We start from the raw sequence: 20,479 nt of genomic DNA on the forward strand, positions 1-20,479 counted from the left end.
GGGAAGATGTCCACCTTATCTCCACCCCAAGGTGTGGTCTGGGGTTTAAGTTACTGTCCTCCAAAAGCAGTGGTTGTCTGTGTCCATGACTGTGTCCAGAGAAGTGTTTGAGCTGGAACCAACCTAAACCGTGTGTGTTCTGCTAGCATCGAGTGGGAGGAACTCTGCTCTCAGAAGGACTGTGCTTTGTGCTACCATTTTGTTCTGTTTGCCTGTTTTGCCCAGAGGGCTGTACTTGTTTTACTACACCTTGAAATATGCTGCCTATAATAAACCAAAGGAGGTTCCCATATCTACCTCCGTGTACCGCCGAGTGAGCCGATCTACCACAACATATATACACTTACTTCTTCTATGGGGGCCAGCTGTAGAACCAGGGGCATCTCCTCGGAGAAAATGGAATGGATGGAGTTCACGACGAAGTCAACACTGTAGGGAACAGCCTGGGGACAAAAATAGCAATTATGTAAGAGGCGACAGCTGAACCTGCACATGAAAAAACATTTCACACTAAAAATAAAATAGAAAAATTCATAGCAATACAACGTCAAGCTCTTTGTCTTAAATGGACAGAAATAAAGAAGCATGACAGGCGTCACCTACTTTACTCTGGGGTTTCCTTCTCAAGGTTCTCTTACTTACAGTGCTATTGTCACCCAATAATCTATTATATAAGAGTTTTCTGCAAATGTCATTACAAGACACTAGATTTCTTATTAGATGGTTGTACACACACTTCTCTACCAAAGGATAAAATAGGTGTCCCCAACCCCATGACTGCACCCATGCGTGTAGGCTGCAGGCATCAAAACCTCCTCACCATCCAAAATTCTCCATTACAATAATTGGTAGATGAACAATGAACACAGTCTCTCATATCTCAGAGAAAGATGCAAAATTGCTTCATGGGGAACACCAAGGTCTCGCTGCCATCATGAGAAGTATTTGGCTGTCTCTAAATGCACTGAAATACTCACATTTTCTAATGGGTAAGAAATCTCATTGTTTGATAGAGGAAGTTTGTCCACACCGGTCACAGATACCAAAACCGTGGCACGCGGACGCTGAAATATATTGCCAACACCAAGCCCGGGCCACGGCAAATCCTGAAAGACAAGAGAAACTTATAGTTCTTCACACACAAGCTGTCTCCACTACAATGTAGGTACACATACACAGCCATGACAGAAATGGAACAGATAGAAAAAGTGAGGACATAACTATACGATAATAGGACCCACGAGGTTAAAGTAGAAATACAGGGTGTGTATAGCTGCACAGACCCACCTCCTCTACAGAAAAGCCCATAGACAAGGCAACCACATCGGGAATCCGCTCTCCAGGAATCGGCCAGTTTCCTGGGGTGAAGATCTGGCTTTGGGGGGACTTCAAGATACTAAAGTCAGCAACTGCAACTGAAAGACACACACACAAAAAAAAAAAAGAACATTCTTACAGTATACGAATCATATATTACATCATTGTGAGAAAGAATTAGACACACGGATGAGTGACACCGGCCGGAGTACGGACCGGCCACAGGTCTCCTGACCCAGACTCATGTATGCCTATGGGGAATTCAGGCCAGGAGACGTGTCACTGGTCCATACTACTAAGGACTAGCGGGTGAAACCAGCCTATTAGTGAAAGTAGTCTGCTTTCTCATCACAAAACCTATACTATAGTAGATCGCCACGTCCCTGACAATACCAGCTGATTAAGGCTATGTTCACACACAGTGATTTTGCTCCATCAAGTTTCTATAAGCAAAACCTGCTCACTTGGCAGTAAAAGTGCTGTGCTCAAAGCGCATGTTTTGTGGTGTTTTACCACGTTCTTGGAGTCCATATAATGTGAGCTGTGTCCACCTTGCATGTTTACAGTTCTTTTTATTCACCAAAAAAATGTGTTGCTGCGTTTTTCCCTCCTTTCTCATTGCTTTCTACGGGTGAAAAAACAATGCAAATATACTGAAAAAAGTGACATGCTGCAGATTTAAAAACAAAAAGCACAACAGTTCTCATGCAAGAAAAAAAAAAAAAAAACAAGCGCCTGTGAGATTTCTGAAATCTCATAACTTTTGTTTTGCTGCTACTGTAAAAAGCAACTGTTAATTTGTATATAATAAAATGCTGCAAAAACCCTACATGTGAACATAGCCATAGCGAGGTTTGCCGGGCAGTTGTCTTCATTTAAAAAAAAAACAAAAAACGAATGATCTTTATAAAAACGACTCCTGTAAGAAATGACTGAAAAGCTGCTCATGTTCCGGAGAACAAAAGGATCAGCTGCAAGAACTCAAACTTGCCGGATTCTTCTCATGTGCCGTAGGCCAGTTGGGTTGACGTTAGTCTGATGTGTATGGAGGCCCTCAGGAAAAACAAGGCATGCAGGTTATTACCACGGCAGTCAGAATCCCTCTATGAGAGTGGTGGTGCAATGTGTGACCCCTGCAACCATCCACTTCTATGGGAGCAGTGGGGGGTAATTTGTGACTCATTACCATGTGACCCATGTGTCACACATTATCCCAGCTCCATCCACTTCTATGGGAGCGGTGGGGGTAATGTGTAACCCCCGCTCCATCCACTTCTATGGGAGCGGTGGGAGTAATGTGTAACCCCCACTCCATCCACTTCTATGGGAGCGGTGGGGGTAATGTGTGACCCCTGCTCCGTCCACTTCTATGGGAGTAATGTGTGACCCCTGCTCCGTCCACTTCTATGGAAGCGGTGGGGGTAATGTGTGACCTCTTCTCCGTCCACTTCTATGGGAGCAGTGGTGTAATGTGTGACCCCTGCTCCATGGTGCAATGTGTGACCCCGATCTGTCCACTTCTATAGGAGCAGTGGTGCAATGCGTGACCCCGCTCCATCCACTTCTATGGGAGCGGTGGGAGTAATGTGTGACCCCTCTCCATCTACTTCTATGGGAGCAGTAATACAGTGGACATAGCAGGGTCACACATTACATCACTGGTCACATAGAAGTAACAAGAGCAGAGTCACATCTTCCATACATTAGAGTATCTGATCCCATCCTGTGTGATACGCTCCGCTGAGCTCAGTGTCCTGCTCACATAGCAGCTCACAGGGCACTGTACACGTGGATAAGAGAATAATAGGGCTCCGTCCTTTCTCGTTTCTCCAGACTGAGTGTCAGGGACACAGAGGCGGTTTGGGACATCTGATTCTGGTAAATCCTGGCCGGACCTGAGGCGGTCCGTCTGTTTACTGTACACTCCTGCAGACCGGCTCTCCCTGACCGCTGCCATAATCACAGTGCTGACAGTAAACACACAGATTTACAGACAACACAGACAGTCACCATCTGTGCAAAGTCCTGGGAGGAAACCAGTGCATCCTATTCCTCCCCGCCCAGCACTCATCACCTGTACACCATGCCACCATCCATGAGAAATGTCACCTCTGCATTGATTTTCGAATATATTGTTAGTACAGGCGTCACCCCGTTAATAGTCTGATTACTGCCGGCACCATACAGGATCACCAGTGTGGGGAGGGGGCCATGACTGTTACCAATCCTCAATAAAATCTCTTTTATAACACAATTCCGTATTTTTCTACAGTCATAAATTTGGGGGAAGAACTGAGCCAGAGATATAGAACCGCCTCAGCAGTCACTCTCCAATGATTACTTCTGCATTCCCCCTTAGGCTATATGCACACGTGCGGAATTGCCACGGAAATCAACTCCCTGCCGCGGGAAAATCACGGGAAATCCGCATGCGGAATTCCCGCGAAAAACTAGCATTTTGCAAGCGTAATTAGCTTGCAGAATACTAGCGTTTTCCAAGTGATCTTTAGCATCGCTTGGAAAACTGATTAACAGGTTGGTCACACTCGTCAAACATAGTGCTCGACAAGTGTGAGCAACTTTATACTATTGAGGCTGCCTATGCTGCATCAATAGTAATAGATAGAATGTAAAAAATAATGTTATTCTCGCCTTCCGACGGCCCCTGATCTGCTCTGTGGCGCTCCCCGCATCCTCCGGTCCCAGTAATGCTTTGCGCGAAGGACCTGCGATGATGTCACGCTCGCGAAAACGCGATGTCATCGCGGTCATTCGCGCAAAGCATTACTGGGACCGGAAGATGCGGGGACCGTGGTGAGAGGAGGGAAGGACTCCGGTGGCCGTCGGAAGGTAAGAATAACATTTTTTTATTTTTATTCTATTTTTTACAGGAATATGGTACCCAGGGCCTGGAGGAGAGTCTCCTCTCCTCCAGACCCTGGGTACGATCCGCACATGAAGCGCTCACTTTACGCATGGTGGGCATAGCCACATGTGAAAAATGAGCGTTTCAATGCAATCCTATGGGTGTGCAATCCCCGCGATTCCGCAAAAAGAATGGGCATGCTGCGGATTTTTCCGCTATGCGATTCTGCAGCGGAAAAATCCGCAGCATTAGCACAGCATTGTGGAATCCCATAGGATTGCATGGGATGCGTTTTTTTGCGGCGATTTCCACGCGTAAAAAAATGCCGCAAAAAAAAAAACGCACCGTGTGCACACAGCCTTAGAGTACGATCACATGGGGTGGATACGCTGTGGATTCTCCAAATGGATTAGTGGATGATAAATCAGTACCGGCCCGACGGGAGGACAGTCACCAAATCTCATCTACACGATCAGGAAAAATAACGGCAGTGGAAACTGATCGGAGCTGCAGATTTTATTTCCATGGCATGTGACAACGTAGGTTGCAGATTTTTGGCCATTCATTAGGGTAAAATCTGTAGCAAAAAAATCGTACGTGTGAACATGTCCTAATAAATACCTACCAAGCCTGTGTTATATGCAGAATGTTTCGCATCGCGGGGAGTAGGCGCGGTACACACTTTGTGTATGCACTCAGCCTCTTGTATATGTTGGGGGCTTCTCCTGGCTTATACTACTACGTCCCGACCAGACAGAGGGTTAAAACTGTTTTTCCTGCCTCCACCTGGCAGATACGTGTCTCCATACTGTTTATCATAGAGGAAAGCGCTGAAAACTGGGATTTCCTATACAGAGGGACACTGGGACGAAACGCTTATATATCATGTGCAATATATTACAGTGTCTCCTTATGGTGGACGGATACCACGGCGTCCATCCTGACTGTTCACACTGATACCTCCTGGGTCTACGCGTCCAACAGTGTGCACAAACATAGCATAGACACGTAGCCGAGAGGTCTCCCAGTCCGCAGGAGGTGCCGCTGGTCTATAGAGCGCGGCCATCAGAGGGCACAGTGCTGTTATTTCCACAACCAGTCACAAGCTCCTGATATTTGTAGCTCGCCTTATAGAATTTTCCAGGACAAAAATGGGAAGAATAGGAAGCATGTAAGGAAACCAGGATGGATGAACACAGAACTTAAGCACATGCTAAAAAGGAAGAAAAAAATGTTTATAAAATGGAAAGAGGGAGGCATATCTAAAGAAGAATATAATGCTGTCTGCAGAACCTGCAGGGCACAAATCAGATTATCTAAAGCTGAAAATGAATTGAGACTTGCAAGAGATGTCAAAAGCAATAATAAAGGATTTTGGGGATATGTCAAAAGTAAAAGAAAAGTCAAAGATGCTATAGGATTTTTACAGGATGAAAATGATGAAATGGTAAGACAGGATGTTGAGAAGGCTGAACTTTTAAATTCCTATTTTGCATCTGTTTTCTCTCAGAAAGGAAATGTAACATCAACTGTTATTCACTGTCCTATTAAGGGAATAGAAGAATCCAGGATATCTATAAACAGAAAGATAGTGAGGAAACACTTAGCTAACCTAAATGAATTCAAGTCTCCAGGTCCAGATGAATTACACCCCAGAGTACTGAAGGAGATAGCAGAAGAAATTTTTGAACCCCTCTCCATAATCTTTGAAAATTCTTGGAGAACAGGAGAAGTGCCAGAAGACTGGAGAAGAGCAAATGTTGTTCCTATCTTCAAAAAGGGGAAGAAGGTGGACCCAGGCAACTATAGGCCGGTGAGTCTGACTTCTATACCAGGAAAGATCTTTGAACAAATTATTAAACAACATGTATGTCAATACCTGGATAAGAATGAAGTGATTAAACAGAGTCAGCATGGGTTTGTAACTAAGAAGTCATGTCAGACTAACTTAATTTCCTTCTATGACGGTATCACTGATTGGGTGGATCAAGGAAATGCTGTAGATATAGTATATCTTGACTTCAGCAAAGCATTTGACAAAGTCTCTCATACAATCCTTATTGAAAAACTGACTAAGTATGGAATGGACAAGGCAACTGTTAGGTGGATTCATAACTGGCTTAGTGATCGGACCCAAAGAGTGGTTGTAAATGGCTGCACATCCAGTTGGAAGAATGTCTCAAGTGGGGTACCACAGGGCTCTGTCCTGGGCCCTGTATTGTTCAACATCTTTATCAACGATTTAGATGAAGGAATTGAGGGTAAACTGATTAAATTTGCTGATGACACAAAGCTAGGAGGGATAGCTAATACTAGAGAAGAGAGAGAGAGGATTCAAAAAGATTTAAATAAACTGGAGAAGTGGGCAGCAACTAACAGAATGGTTTTTAAGAGGGAGAAATGCAAAGTACTACATCTGGGCAATAAAAATGAAAAAAGCATATATAGAATGGGAGGAATAGGGCTAAGTGACAGCACATGTGAAAAAGACTTGGGTATACTAATAGATCACAGACTGAATATGAGTCAACAGTGTGATGCAGCAGCAAAAAAGGCAAATGCAATTCTAGGATGTATTAACAGAAGCATACAGTCTAGATCACGTGAAGTAATTATTTCCCTCTACTCCTCTTTGGTCAGACCTCATCTGGAATATTGTGTCCAGTTTTGGGCACCACATTTTAAAAAAGACATCAACAAACTGGAGCAAGTTCAGAAAAGAGCGACCAGAATGGTGACCGGTCTGCAAACCCTGTCTTATGAGGAAAGGTTGCAGGATTTGGGAATGTTTAGTTTGCAAAAGAGAAGACTGAGAGGAGACTTAATAGCTGTCTACAAATATCTAAAGGGCTGTCACATTGTAGAAGGATCAACTTTATTCTCATTTGCACAAGGAAAGACTAGAAGCAATGGGATGAAACTGAATGGGAGGAGACACAGATTAGATATTAGAAAAAACTTTTTGACAGTTAGAGTGATCAATGAGTGGAACAGGCTGCCACGAGAAGTGGTGAGTTCTCCTTCAATGGAAGTCTTCAAACAGAGGCTGGACAGACATCTGACTGGGATGATTTAGCGAATCCTGCTTTGAGCAGGGGGTTGGACCAGATGGCCCAGGAGGTCCCTTCCAACTCTACGTTTCTATGATTCTATGATTCTTTGTTTCCTTTCATTACTGAACAGTTCTACTGACTGTAAGTTGTGAAGGACTCTGTTTTCCAAGCAGTAACTCACAGTACAGCTCCATCAACAGCGTGGTGTCCACGACGAGGTAGTGCACATACACCCCATTAGTGTAGTGTCTGTGACCAGGTAGTTCACATACACCCCTATTAGCGTAGTGTGTGACCAGCTAGTGCACATACGACCCATTAGTGTAGTGTCCGCGACCAGGTAGTGCACATACGCCCAATTAGTGTAGTGTCCACGACCAGGTAGTGCACATACACCCCATTAGTGTAGTGTCCGTGAGCAGGTAGTGCACATACACCCCATTAGTGTAGTGTCCGTGACCAGGTAGTGCACATACACCCCATTAGTGTAGTGTCCGTGACCAGGTAGTGCACATACACCCCATTAGCGTAGTGTCCGTGACCAGGTAGTGCACATACACCCCATTAGCGTAGTGTCCGTGACCAGGTAGTGCACATACGCCCCATTAGCATAGTGTCCGTGACCAGGTAGTGCACATACGCCCCTATCAGCGTAGTGTCCGTGACCAGGTAGTGCACATACACCCCTATTAGCGTAGTGTCCGTGACCAGGTAGTGCACATACACCCCTATTAGCGTAGTGTCCGTGACCAGGTAGTGCACATACGCCCCATTAGCATAGTGTCCGTGACCAGGTAGTGCACATACGCCCCTATCAGCGTAGTGTCCGTGACCAGGTAGTGCACATACACCCCTATTAGCGTAGTGTCCGTGACCAGGTAGTGCACATACACCCCTATTAGCGTAGTGTCCGTGACCAGATAGTGCACATACACCCCTATTAGCGTAGTGTCCGTGACCAGGTAGTGCACATACACCCCTATTAGCGTAGTGTCCGTGACCAGGTAGTGCACATACACCCCTATTAGCGTAGTGTCCGTGACCAGGTAGTGCACATACACCCCTATTAGCGTAGTGTCCGTGACCAGATAGTGCACATACACCCCTATTAGCGTAGTGTCCGTGACCAGGTAGTGCACATACACCCCTATTAGCGTAGTGTCTGTGACCAGGTAGTGCACATACACCCCTATTAGCGTAGTGTCCGTGACCAGGTAGTGCACATACACCCCTATTAGCGTAGTGTCCGTGACAAGGTAGTGCACATACACCCCATTAGTGTAGTGTCCACGACCAGGTAGTGCACATACACCCCCCCCCTATTATAATGGAGAAGAGTAGACCTGCAGTATCCGGCCACTAGCTTGTATGGAGGTGCACAGCACAGGTCCATTCAGTGGGTTTACACCCAGCCGACACCAGACTCTCACTGTATATCCGATAGTGATTACATATCCTGTCGCTAAGTCATCAATATATTCTGACCAGACAATATTCTGTGAATAAGGAAGTAAGTATACTACTGGAAATATTGGCAAATCCTCCTGCCACAGAATGAGGAACTTAGCAGGGGCCGGGCCCACCACCGGGATGCTTCTCTTACTCGTGGAGCAGCAGATGACTGACACATGATCAGTCGTGTGACGGGCCGCAGCGGTGTCAGCGTTACTGACTTAGCATGGATCTTCCGACCACCACTGATTCCCTGCTGCCGGACATGAGAAGGGGTCACACACTAAATACAAATGTATATTACATCTGGATCTTTCGACCATCACAGAAACTTCTAGATTTACCTGTGAGGACCAAGGACCACCAGGGACAATCCATACACGACATGACCCTGGAAAGGGATCTGTGGACAGACCGGCCCCTACCACAGGCCGTTACTACGCTGCACAGCATTAACCCTGTATGTGGCCATCATTGTCACAGGCCACACTAAGCCCCCATAAGTCTCTAACAGAAGGTGGTCACTGGCCAGGACCGGTGCCGATATTCACCATCTGCAGGTATTTCATACAGAAGTGGGCTGGTTTACACTTTGGGGGAGACCAGAGTATGGAGGAAATTTACCCCCAAACCCACATAGGAATAGCACTCAATGAGAATACCCCTGCAATGGGCGAAACACAGAGCTGCAACACTGCGGCCAAGAAGGGGTTAAGCTAGGCACAATCAAGTCCTGGTCACATGACCTGCCCTCGTGATGAAGAGAATGGACAATCGGACAGGATTAACCCATTCTTTGCCCATAGCTGGAGGCCAGGACACTTCCCTTTCCACGATCGGACCCTCTCAGCAGTGATCACCATATCTAGTCCCACTATACAACGACCGTGAAGTGACAGCCATCACATCCATAGCGCACCCACCACACAAGATGGGGCCCCAGTCAGCTGACCTTGCAGGCTGCAGCCGGGAGGAGGAAGCCATCATTACCTGCCAGGAGCGCAGCGAGGAAGGCGAGCGCCGCTGGACGAGCCATAGTCACAGCCGATCACACCACTACCGATTACCACAGACCGACCGTGCAGATCCGCATCCCCGACTGAGCCCAGCAGAGCAGGACGGAGGACGTCTTCCTGGTGCGAGGCTGACCGACAACACTTCAGCCAATCAGAATGCGGCTTTCCGCCCAGTTCTGTCACGTGATCGTGACGTTTCGGAGGCGGTGACTCAGAGTGATTGACATAGTCGTTGGCCACTCAGGGAGGGGGAAGTAGCGTGGACGTCGTGTGTGGGGTGGAGGGCGATCAGCTCCCCTTCTTCGCAGAGACATTTATATTTTCAGTCACTACAGCTGTACGGGCTTGTTTTTTGCGGGACGAGTTGTACTCTTGAACGACACCATTGGTTTTACCATGTCATGTACTGGCAAACGAGAGCAGAAATCTAAATGAGGGGAAAGTGCCAACATAGAGCAGTTCCACATTTTGTGCCCTAGATGGGTGAGCCTGCCCTCATGACTCTCCAGGTCATTAGGAGCCCGCGGACACTGACATGTCTCGGTTGGTATTATTGAAATGGTGAAAAGGGTCCAGCGTTTGTAAGAAGACGTCGTTCTCCGTTTTTCGGGCGCTCAGGCCGGGTGACTTTCTGGCTGGCGGCTTTGGTGATACCGTTTCGGGGTCGCTCCGATGTTTTGATCACCTGTTGCTACATTTCATTGCAGTGTTGTGGAGACCAAAACACGTAACTGCTGATTTCATTCTGTTCTTTTCTCGCTAAGGCCTCTTTCACACATCAGGTTTTCGCCGTCAGGCGCGATCCGGCGCTTTTGACAGAAACCGGATCCGGCGAAATGCAATGCCGGATCCGGTTTCCCCCCCATTGACTTGCATTTGCGCCGGATCGCGCCGGATGGCCATGCGTTTCATCCGGTTTTCGCCGGATCCGGCAATGTGTCGCAATGTGTCGCGATCCGGCGTCTGAAAAAAACGTCTACTGTAACGTTTTTTGTCTCCGGCAAAAAAGCCGTACCAGCCGGATCCGGCGCGTCCGGCTTTTTCACACAATGAAAGCCTATGAGCGCCGCAATGCGCCGGATCCGGCGGCCGGATCCGGTTTTTTGGTCTGAGCATGCTCAGTAGCTCTGCCCACAGGAGATATATGAAAGCAAGACAATGGGACCCTCAGCCACACCCAACATGCCACCCAAGCCAAGAACCAGGAGCAGGAGAAGGCAGCAGACATCTGCAGCAGCAGCACCATCAGCACCACCCCAAATGGAGCAGCATGCTGAACAACGGGAGGGGAGTCCAGAAGCAGATGAGAGACGGTAATTATCAAATCCCCCATTCCTCCAAACTAGGGCCATGGAATATCAAGATATTCATTGGCCCTTTGTTTCTCTTTATTCAACAGCCGCCAAAGAGATGCAGCAGAAATGGCATCACTGGCAGCAGCAATACCCACAGCCATGGAGTCTGGCCATCAACAGGACAGCACATCTTCTTCTGGGAGCCCTCCCTCGCATCGTCAGCGTTTGACGGTAAGTTTTTATTTCCAAAATCCATCATCTCTGTAATATATGTCTATTCATTGCCTTTTATTTCAAAACAGGAATCACAAGATGAAGAGGAGCTCCCAGAAGAAGAAGGAAGGGGTGGACAGACACCTGGAGTGGGCTCACAATTGGTACGTTTTTTGCATCAAACGCAGAAACACAACATCACACTACACACAACACATAGAAAACAATGTTCTGCAGACCACACACAGCAAACAAATGCCTACATCCAAAGACATAACATTTTTTGTTTTCTTCTCTAGTCTTCCCAATCTGGTGCTCGGCCAAGAGGTCCTCGCAGTGCCTCCCAGGGTCGTCGGCGACAGCAACGCGGCGGTCACCAGCGTGTAAGTATAAATATTTTTGCTTTGTTTTTTTGCACTTTTTATTTCATTTCTTTTGTGGAGGCTAATTATGTTATTTTTGTCTTTTTCTTTAACAGCCTTCACAGCGTGCTCCCGACTCTGACGGTGAGGATGGAGGGATTGATGTGGACCGCCTCATCGATCTTGTCAGAGAAAGGGAGCCGCTCTGGAATATGGCTGACCGCCGCCACGCTGACCTGATCGTTACCCGACGACTCTGGGAGGAAATCTGTTCTCTCCTTGTGGGCCGCTGGGAGGACCTCGAAGCTCGGGCCCAGATTAAAGAGCGTAAGTATATACAGTACCGGTTGCTTGATGTAAACCAGTGTTTCCCGAACTCCAGTCCTCGTGGTCCCCACGGATCATGTGTTCAGGATTTCTATTTACTATGGAAATCCTGAAAACATGACCCCTGGGGACCATGAGGACTGGAGTTTGTGAAACACTGATGTTGTATACTAACCACTCCTTTCTCGTTTCAGGGAACAGAATTGTGAATCGGTGGCGGTCTGTGAGGGATCGTTTCAAGAAGGAGTTCAATAAAGAGATGCGGGCCCCGAGTGGATCTGGAGGACGCAGGAGCAAGTACAAGTACGCACAAGCCCTGTCGTTCCTCCGGGAAACAATGCTCACCAGAAGGTAAATATTACACACCACATGTGAAAAAAAATGTTAGATGTAACTTTTTTTTTTCAGCCAGGGCCATACCATGTCAGTATTTTAATTGTTTTTTTTTCTCTTTATTACACAGCACGGTGAGCAGCACTCGGGAGCCTGCACGATTGGACCCTTCTGAGGCGATCCCTGAGGAGACCGGCACCGAGGGACACTTCGACCGCCCCGGTACATCTGCACCTTCCCAGCCTTCCCACACATTCGACCCATCTGTCCCATCCACCAGCACAGGAGCATCGTGGCCGCCTACATTACATGAAGCTGCTGGTGAGGAGATCGCTTTCCCTTTACCCCACCCTTCTGCCCCTGCCACCTCTAGTACACCTGCGGGTACTGGGCGGCAGCGGCAGAGGGGTCAGGAAAAGAGTTATGCGCAAGAGTTCTTGCATCTGAATGCATCTTTCCAGAACTGTCTCAAAGTCTTGTCAGAGCAAATCTCCGCAGGCTTTCAGCAGATCAACTCCAGCATTCTGGAGGTGAAGACACTTCTGCAAACCATGCATTCAGAAGCAAGATCTTCGCCAAACCACACCTTTTTCAGGTCTGTTGTGGAGCGCATGGCAACACTATCTCCTACCCAGCAGATGCATGTAATGCATTCGTGCCACGGTGTTCTACAGCAGGTTACCTCCCAACCTCCACCTCCCACCACTGTAGTTCCTCCACCTGCACCCCCTCCAGCCACTTTCCATCCTCCCCCTCCTATTACATCTGCACCCCCTCCAGCCACTTTCCATCCTCCCCCTCCTATTACATCTGCACCCCCTCCAGCCACTTTCCATCCTCCCCCTCCTATTACATACCAGCAACCTCACCAGTACCAGCAACCTCCCCAGTACCAGACATCTCCCCACTTCCAGCAACCTGCCCCGTACCAAACTCCTTCCCCGTACCAAACTCCTTCCCCATACAACTTTCCATCAACATCATCTGCTCCTACAGTCCCTGCCCAACCCTCCACTCCACCGCCCACCACCTCTTCTGCCTCCCACATGTCCACCCATTCTGTAGCTTTTTCCACACCTTCACCTCTAACTGTTCCTTCCCCACCACGATCCCAGTCCTCTCTCCACACACCCAGTGTCGAAGTGTCCCGCAGCCCCTCCAGCAGTATTTCCACCCCACAGTACACAGATTTGTAATGTGTGTTTTTTGTAATAAAAATGCCCATTGGGTTTAAAACCTTTATTAAAAAAGTTTTTTGCACTTTAAAAACAAACAAACAAAAAAATGTAAATAAAAGTTAAATTATCGTTTCACAATGGTTGTCTGTCATTTCTTTCTGCGGCGAAGTATGTTTTAAAAAAAGGTTAAATACAGGGTATTTCAAAGGTAAAAAGGTATTCAAAACCAGGTATATAACTGTGGGTAAATTTTAGCTTTTTGCCACAGTTGTGTTCCTGGTTGTGTTTGAAGCAAAGTATTTCACCTAAAAAGTTGTGTTTATTGTTGGTGATTTCCTACCAATGTACACAACTTTTGTTAAAAGGTGAAATACTTTGCATAAAACACAACCAGGTACACACCTGTGGCCTAAAGGTAAAAATAGTAAGACCATGACAAGATAGCCAACTTTGGTTGGCAAAGGTATATACTGTTGGTCCAGAAGGTACACAAGTTTAGGGCACAAATCTTTCACACTCTGTCATCCCAGTGTACTCTGCCTTGAGGTGACATAAAGTATAGTGGAAAATTGTCCCTGAAACCGTCACAGAACTTCTAGTGGTAATATTTCCAATGACAACATCCATCTTCGCCAGTAACTTGCTCTTCTCTCCAACCTGCACTTTCTTCTCTACAACCTGTCAAAGAAGGGCTGTAGGAACATGCTATATCTAGTTTTCCAGTAGCCAATCCCGTTCGGAAGGCCACAAGGGTCAATTTTAAAAACCGGATCCGGCGTAATCCGTCGAAAAACGGATAGAAAAACGGATGAACCGGATGAGACGGATCCGGTTTTGTCTGTCAAGAACAAGACGGATCCGGCAGAAAACCGGATCCGGCACTTCAGGTTTTACAAAACATTTGCCGGATCCGGCATTCCGGCACGACGCCGGATCGCGCCTGACGCCGAAAACCTGATGTGTGAAAGTAGCCTAATCCATTTACCAATCAGATTAATTCTTTTCATGTGTGTGATTTATTTTTATTTTATTTCTTTATCTTATGATTTGAACTTATGTTTTCTTTTAACTTGCTTCAATAGTCCCCCTTAGGAGAATTGAAGCTGCGATCGTCTGATCGCCTGTGCCGTGTAGCCTAAATCGTGATTTCTGTATGCCCATATTAATAGGTCAAATTGCTCAAATGTGGTGACAGCTTCCCTTTAACCCCTTAATGACCAGAGCTTTTTCCTGTTTGGCGTGTTGTTTTTCTCTCCCCATTTTCTCAGAGCCATAACTTTTATTTTCCGTCAATATGGTCATGTGAGGGCTTGTTTTTTGCAGGATGAGTTGTTCTTTTGATCGACACCATTGGTTTTACCATGTAGTGTACTCAAAAAACGGGAAAATATTCCAAGTGCTTGGCTTTTTTGCTAGGTTCACTAAATGCTAAAACTGACCCACCTTTATGATTCACCAGGTCATTACAAGTTCATAGACACCAAACATGTCTAGGTTCTCTTTAATCTAAGTGGTGAATAAAAATTCCAAAGTTTGCTAAAAAGAAAAAACAATGCAATTTTCCAAGACCCGTAGCATCTCCATTTTTTGTGTTCTCATGCCGGGCTGACGTTTTTAATGATATCACTTTTATGCAGATACGTTCTTATGATCGCCCATTATTGCACTTTAATGCAATGTCGTGGAGACCAAAAAAAGTAAATCTGGCGTTTTGATTTTTTTTCTCGCTACGCTGTTTAGCAATCGGGTTAATCCTTTTTTTATTGATAGATCAGGCAATTCTGAACACGGCGGTACCAAATATGTGTAGGTTTTATTTATTTTTTTTTTTACTTTTGGCATACTTCAATAGTGTCATGATCCAGTGTTGGATCTGGTGGTATTAAAAGCACAAAGTGAACTTTTTTTTACTTTGGTTAAGTTTAAAGGTGTTTTGACTGTCCCCAGTGGTGGTTAGCGGTATCGCACCTTAGGTTTAGGTTAATGTTCACTTAATTATTGATCAGGTGTGACTCCCTATAAAGGTGTGCTCAGGGTGTTCACTCTCCGCTGGTGATACTGATTCATTCATTCATTCATTGATTCTGAGTTGGTGAGAGCCTGGTGGAAGGATGGAGCTGAGGAGGAGTCCTGTGCAGCTTAGCCAGGGGGGACGTGTGTCAGCTATGGTGTCTGGACGAAGGGCTGGCATGGCGTGGTGGGGTCGCAGTAATGGTGTCAGCAGGAAGTGTCTGCATGGACTGGTGGAGTGGCGACTATGGAGAGTGGCACTCACCATGTGGGACTTGGCTGCTGAGCTGGACTCAAGCATGCTTTACTTCGTGGCAGAAGCTGAACTCGTCTTTGGGACTCTGTTACTAAGCAGCAGCAACTGGTGGTGGACTCTGCTCCAAGGCAGCACTATGGTGAAGGATCCTGTTACGGTGATGGATCCGGGTGGAGGGGAAGATGCACGCAGGTGGTGGGCTCTGTTGCTAGGAGCGCACGCAACAGAGCAAAGATAAGTGGTGTTTCCCCTGTATTGTCTCTTTCCTCATGTGTGTTATTAGTGCAGTGGTGGAATTAGTCTCCGCACCGACCCATTCCCTAGTGAGGGTTTAGGCTCAGGGTGAGCAAGGGCGTTAAGGTACGCGTGCGGCGACAGGTGCGGAGCCTGTTTAGGGAATGTAAGGAGTGCAGGGACACTGGCTCAGGGGAGTGCAGGAGGTCTCCATTTCCCCATTCCCTATTGCAAGGCCCACCATTGTTAAAGTTACCCAGGTTCCCCCCTTATTATTTAAATGCGCCTTACTGGAGGCGGTGTTTCCAGATATATGTATGCATGGCGTGTAATACCTAAATCCGCCAGGTGGAGGCGGCGTATCCACCTGCACGCTTTATTATTTAAATTCGCCCCACTGGAGGCGGTGTATCCAGGGTCACGTGTTATGGGTTCGCCTTGCGACATCATCTGCGTCCTGACACACGTGAGCATGACATTATCACCAGCCAAACTTTTTTTTTCTGGTGAGCTTCGGCCATGTGGAGACCTGTGGTAATTGCTGCCGGGCCTCACTGAGGAGAGTGGGCAGCGGCATGGTGTGTTAGAGCCGCTGCAGCAGCAGTTATCAGGGTCTGGGGCCTCTGCTCAGATAACCAGAGAAACAAAAATGGCGGCTGCGGTCTGGCAAAAGCCCCTAGAGTCGCTGCTGGGGAGCGGGACTTGCTCATGCACGGGGAGGTACCCAGGCAGGTGGGAGGAATGGTGCCCCACGGAGCTGCCTGGTATTCCCCGAGGTGAAGGGGTACATCCCTGTGGTGAGCAGACTAGGTGTATAGTCGCTGCTGGGGAGCTGGACTTGCTCTTACAGGGGACGCACCCAGGCAGGTGGGAGGAATGGTGCCCCACGGAGCTGCCTGGTATTCCCCGAGGTGAAGGGGTACGTCCCTGTAGGGAGCAGATTGGTGTATAGTCCGCGGGGCTCATGCCAAATCTTCGATGCCGCTCCTCCTGGTCGTGTGGAGGCGACCAGCGAGTGTATATATTTTCCTCCATATTCCGGCGGCTATGGTACTAAAACCCCCTAGAGTCGCTGCTGGGGAGCAGGACTGGTTCATGCAGGCGGGTGCACCCAGGCAGGTGGGAGGAATGGTGCCCCACGGAGCTGCCTGGTATTCCCCGAGGTGAAGGGGTACGCCCCTGTGGTGAGCTGACTGGTGTGATAGTCCGCGGGGTTTTACGCCGAATCTTCATACCATCGAAGAAGCCGCCCCTCCTGGTCGTGTGGAGGCGACCAGCGAGAGTATATTTCCTCCATTTCCCGGTCCCCTTCTCCTCCTGGTGTGTGCAGCAGGTGTGCTGCGGGGGAGTAGGGACAAATCTCTACCCTCACCATTAACCAACCCTAGGAGGCGCAGTCCTCATGGTGAAAGGGTTGGAGGGTGGTGTCCCTTGGTGAATAGTGGGGGTGTGAGTGTGGTGACACAGGGGGACGCCTCTGTTGTCAAGTCCGGAGTGAGTTCACCAAGTTATGACAAATGTATGTGTGCAATAAACGTTCAGGTCCGGACCTGTGTGTGAACGAGCATGTATGGGTGCCACCAAAAAACATCTTGTGGAAATGTGTTGTGGAGTCTGATCAGCTCTTAGCATACATACACATACATAATCTCGTTCCCCAGGTCGGCGCTGTGGAGATGAGTGGTGCCTCCAAAATGAACATGTATTGCCAATACCAGCGGTGTTTGTCATGAACCTGCAGTGTCAGTTAATGGTGGGGTGAAGTCAAGGTCTGGGCATCCCCGCTGTAGGTGTTTCCCTAATGAGGGGTGATCTTGAGGGTCCAGAGGCCCCTCATTAAGGAGGGGGTACTGTCATGATCCAGTGTTGGATCTGGCGGTATTAAAAGCACAAAGTGAACTTTTTTACTTTGGTTAAGTTCAAAGGTGTTTTGACTGTCCCCAGTGGTGGTTAGCGGTATCGCACCTTAGGTTTAGGTTAATGTTCACTTACTTATTGATCAGGTGTGACTCCCTATAAAGGTGTGCTCAGGGTGTTCACTCTCCGCTGGTGATACTGATTCATTCATTCATTCATTCATTCTGAGTTGGTGAGAGCCTGGTGGAAGGATGGAGCTGAGGAGGAGTCCTGTGCAGCTTAGCCAGGGGGGACGTGTGTCAGCTATGGTGTCTGGACGAAGGGCTGGCATGGCGTGGTGGGGTCGCAGTAATGGTGTCAGCAGGAAGTGTCTGCATGGACTGGTGGAGTGGCGACTATGGAGAGTGGCACTCACCATGTGGGACTTGGCTGCTGAGCTGGACTCAAGCATGCTTGACTTCGAGGCAGAAGCTGAACTCGTCTTTGGGACTCTGTTACTAAGCAGCAGCAACTGGTGGTGGACTCTGCTCCAAGGCAGCACTATGGTGAAGGATCCTGTTACGGTGATGGATCCGGGTGGAGGGGAAGATGCACGCAGGTGGTGGGCTCTGTTGCTAGGAGCGCACGCAACAGAGCAAAGATAAGTGGTGTTTCCACTGTATTGTCTCTTTCCTCATGTGTGTTATTAGTGCAGTGGTGGGATTAGTCTCCGCACCGACCCATTCCCTAGTGAGGGTTTAGGCTCAGGGCGAGCAAGGGCGTTAAGGTACGCGTGCGGCGACAGGTGCGGAGCCTGTTTAGGGAATGTAAGGAGTGCAGGGACACTGGCTCAGGGGAGTGCAGAAGGTCTCCATTTCCCCATTCCCTATTGCAGTGCCCACCATTGTTAAAGTTACCCAGGTTCCCCCCTTATTATTTAATTGCGCCTTACTGGAGGCGGTGTTTCCAGATATATGTATGCATGGCGTGTAATACTTAAATCCGCCAGGTGGAGGCGGCGTATCCACCTGCACGCTTTATTATTTAAATTCGCCCCACTGGAGGCGGTGTATCCAGGGTCACGTGTGTTATGGGTTCGCCTTGCGACATCATCTGCGTCCTGACACACGTGATCATGACAAATAGCATGCCATACTTGATCTGCCCTGCTACATATAGGCGATGCTCAGATTGCCTATATGTAGCAGAAATACAGCATTGAGAGTGGCGCTCATAGCAATCTGCCCGCAACAAACATAGAGGTCTCTGAGTCCTCTGGTTGTCATGGCAACGCGTCGCTGACCCCCGATCACGTGACGGGGATCGGTGCTGCACTCATTTCCGGCCGGGCACTGGAAGTACTAGTTAAATGCCCACTATCAGTGTTTGACAGCGGGATTTAACTAGTGGTAAGCCACATAGTGAAGTCTTTTCTAATTAAAGGGGTTGTCCGGTTTTAGACTAGAGTATGTGATTTGTATACATGTGGTCATGTGCTGACTAGGGTTGTTTGATAATATTCTGCATTCCAGAATCCCGCAACCCAGAAGTTTAATCCCAGTTTTTAACCCCTTCACCCCCAAGGGTGGTTTGCACGTTCATGACCGGGCCAATTTTTACAATTCTGACCACTGTACCTTTATGAGGTCATAACTCTCGAACGCTTCCATGGATCCCGGTGATTCTGACATTGTTTTCTCGTGACATATTGTACTTCATGTTAGTGGTAAAATTTCATTCAAATAACTTGCGTTTATTTGTGAGAAAAACGGAAATTTGGCGAAAATTTTGAAAATTTCGCAATTTTCCAACTTTGAATTTTTATGCCCTTAAATCACAGAGATACGGCACACAAAAAACTTGATAACTAACATTTCCCACATGTTTACTTTACATCAGCACAATTTTGGAACCAACATTTTTTTTTGTTAGTAAGTTATAAGGGTTAAAAGTTGACCAGCGATTTCTCATTTTTACAACACCATTTTATTTTTAGGACCACATCACATTTGAAGCCACTTTGAGGAGTCTATATGATAGAAAATACCCAAAAGTGACACCATTCTAAAAACTGCACCCCTTAAGGTGCTCAAAACCACATTCAAGAAGTTTATTAACCCTTTAGGTGCGTCACAGGAATTTTTTTGAATATTTAAAAAAAAATGAACATCTAACTTTTTTCATAAAAAAAAATACTTCAGGTTCAATTTTTTTTATTTTACCAAGGGTAACAGGAGAAATTGAACTGCAAAAGTTATTGTGCAATTTGTCCTGAGTACGCAGATACCTGATATGTGGGGGGGAACGACTGTTTCGGCGCATGGCAGAGCTCAGAATGGAAGGAATGCCGTTTGACTTTTTCAATGCAAAATTGGCTGGAATTCAGATTGGACGCCATGCCACGTTTGGAGAGTCCCTGATGTACCTAAACAGTGGAAACCCCCTACAAGTGACCCCATTTTGGAAACTAGACCCCCCAAGGAACTTATCTAGATATGTGGTGAGAACTTTGAACCCACAAGGGCTTTACAGAAGTTTATAACGTACAGCGGTACAATTAAAAAATCATATTTTTTCCACAAAAATGATCTTTTCACCCCAATTTTTATTTTCCCAAGGGTAACAGGACCCTAAAAGTTATTGTGCAATTTGTCCTGAGTACGCTGATACCCCACATGTGGGGGTAAACCACTATTTGGGCGCATGGCAGAGCTCGGAAGGGAAGCAGCGC

At 47.3% G+C, this 20,479-nt stretch overlaps 1 protein-coding gene across 1 annotated transcript in view; it reads right to left on the reverse strand.

Moving 5' to 3' along the window:
• The window catches only part of ATP6AP2 (ATPase H+ transporting accessory protein 2), a 29,886-nt gene extending 19,990 nt beyond the window's left edge, over positions 1-9,896 (reverse strand). The window contains exons 1-4 of the mRNA XM_073566005.1: positions 9,679-9,896; positions 1,288-1,415; positions 978-1,106; positions 348-443 (exon numbers count right to left, since the gene is read on the reverse strand). Coding sequence (XP_073422106.1) covers positions 348-443; positions 978-1,106; positions 1,288-1,415; positions 9,679-9,724 — 399 coding nt within the window. The 5' untranslated portion in view covers positions 9,725-9,896. The remainder of the gene's footprint in view (positions 1-347; positions 444-977; positions 1,107-1,287; positions 1,416-9,678) is intronic.
• Positions 9,897-20,479: the final 10,583 nt, after the last annotated feature.

Source organism: Dendrobates tinctorius, unplaced genomic scaffold, assembly GCF_039654945.1.
Source record: "Dendrobates tinctorius isolate UK_male_01 unplaced genomic scaffold, ASM3965494v1 ptg000016l, whole genome shotgun sequence".
NCBI classification, from domain to species: Eukaryota; Metazoa; Chordata; class Amphibia; order Anura; family Dendrobatidae; genus Dendrobates; species Dendrobates tinctorius.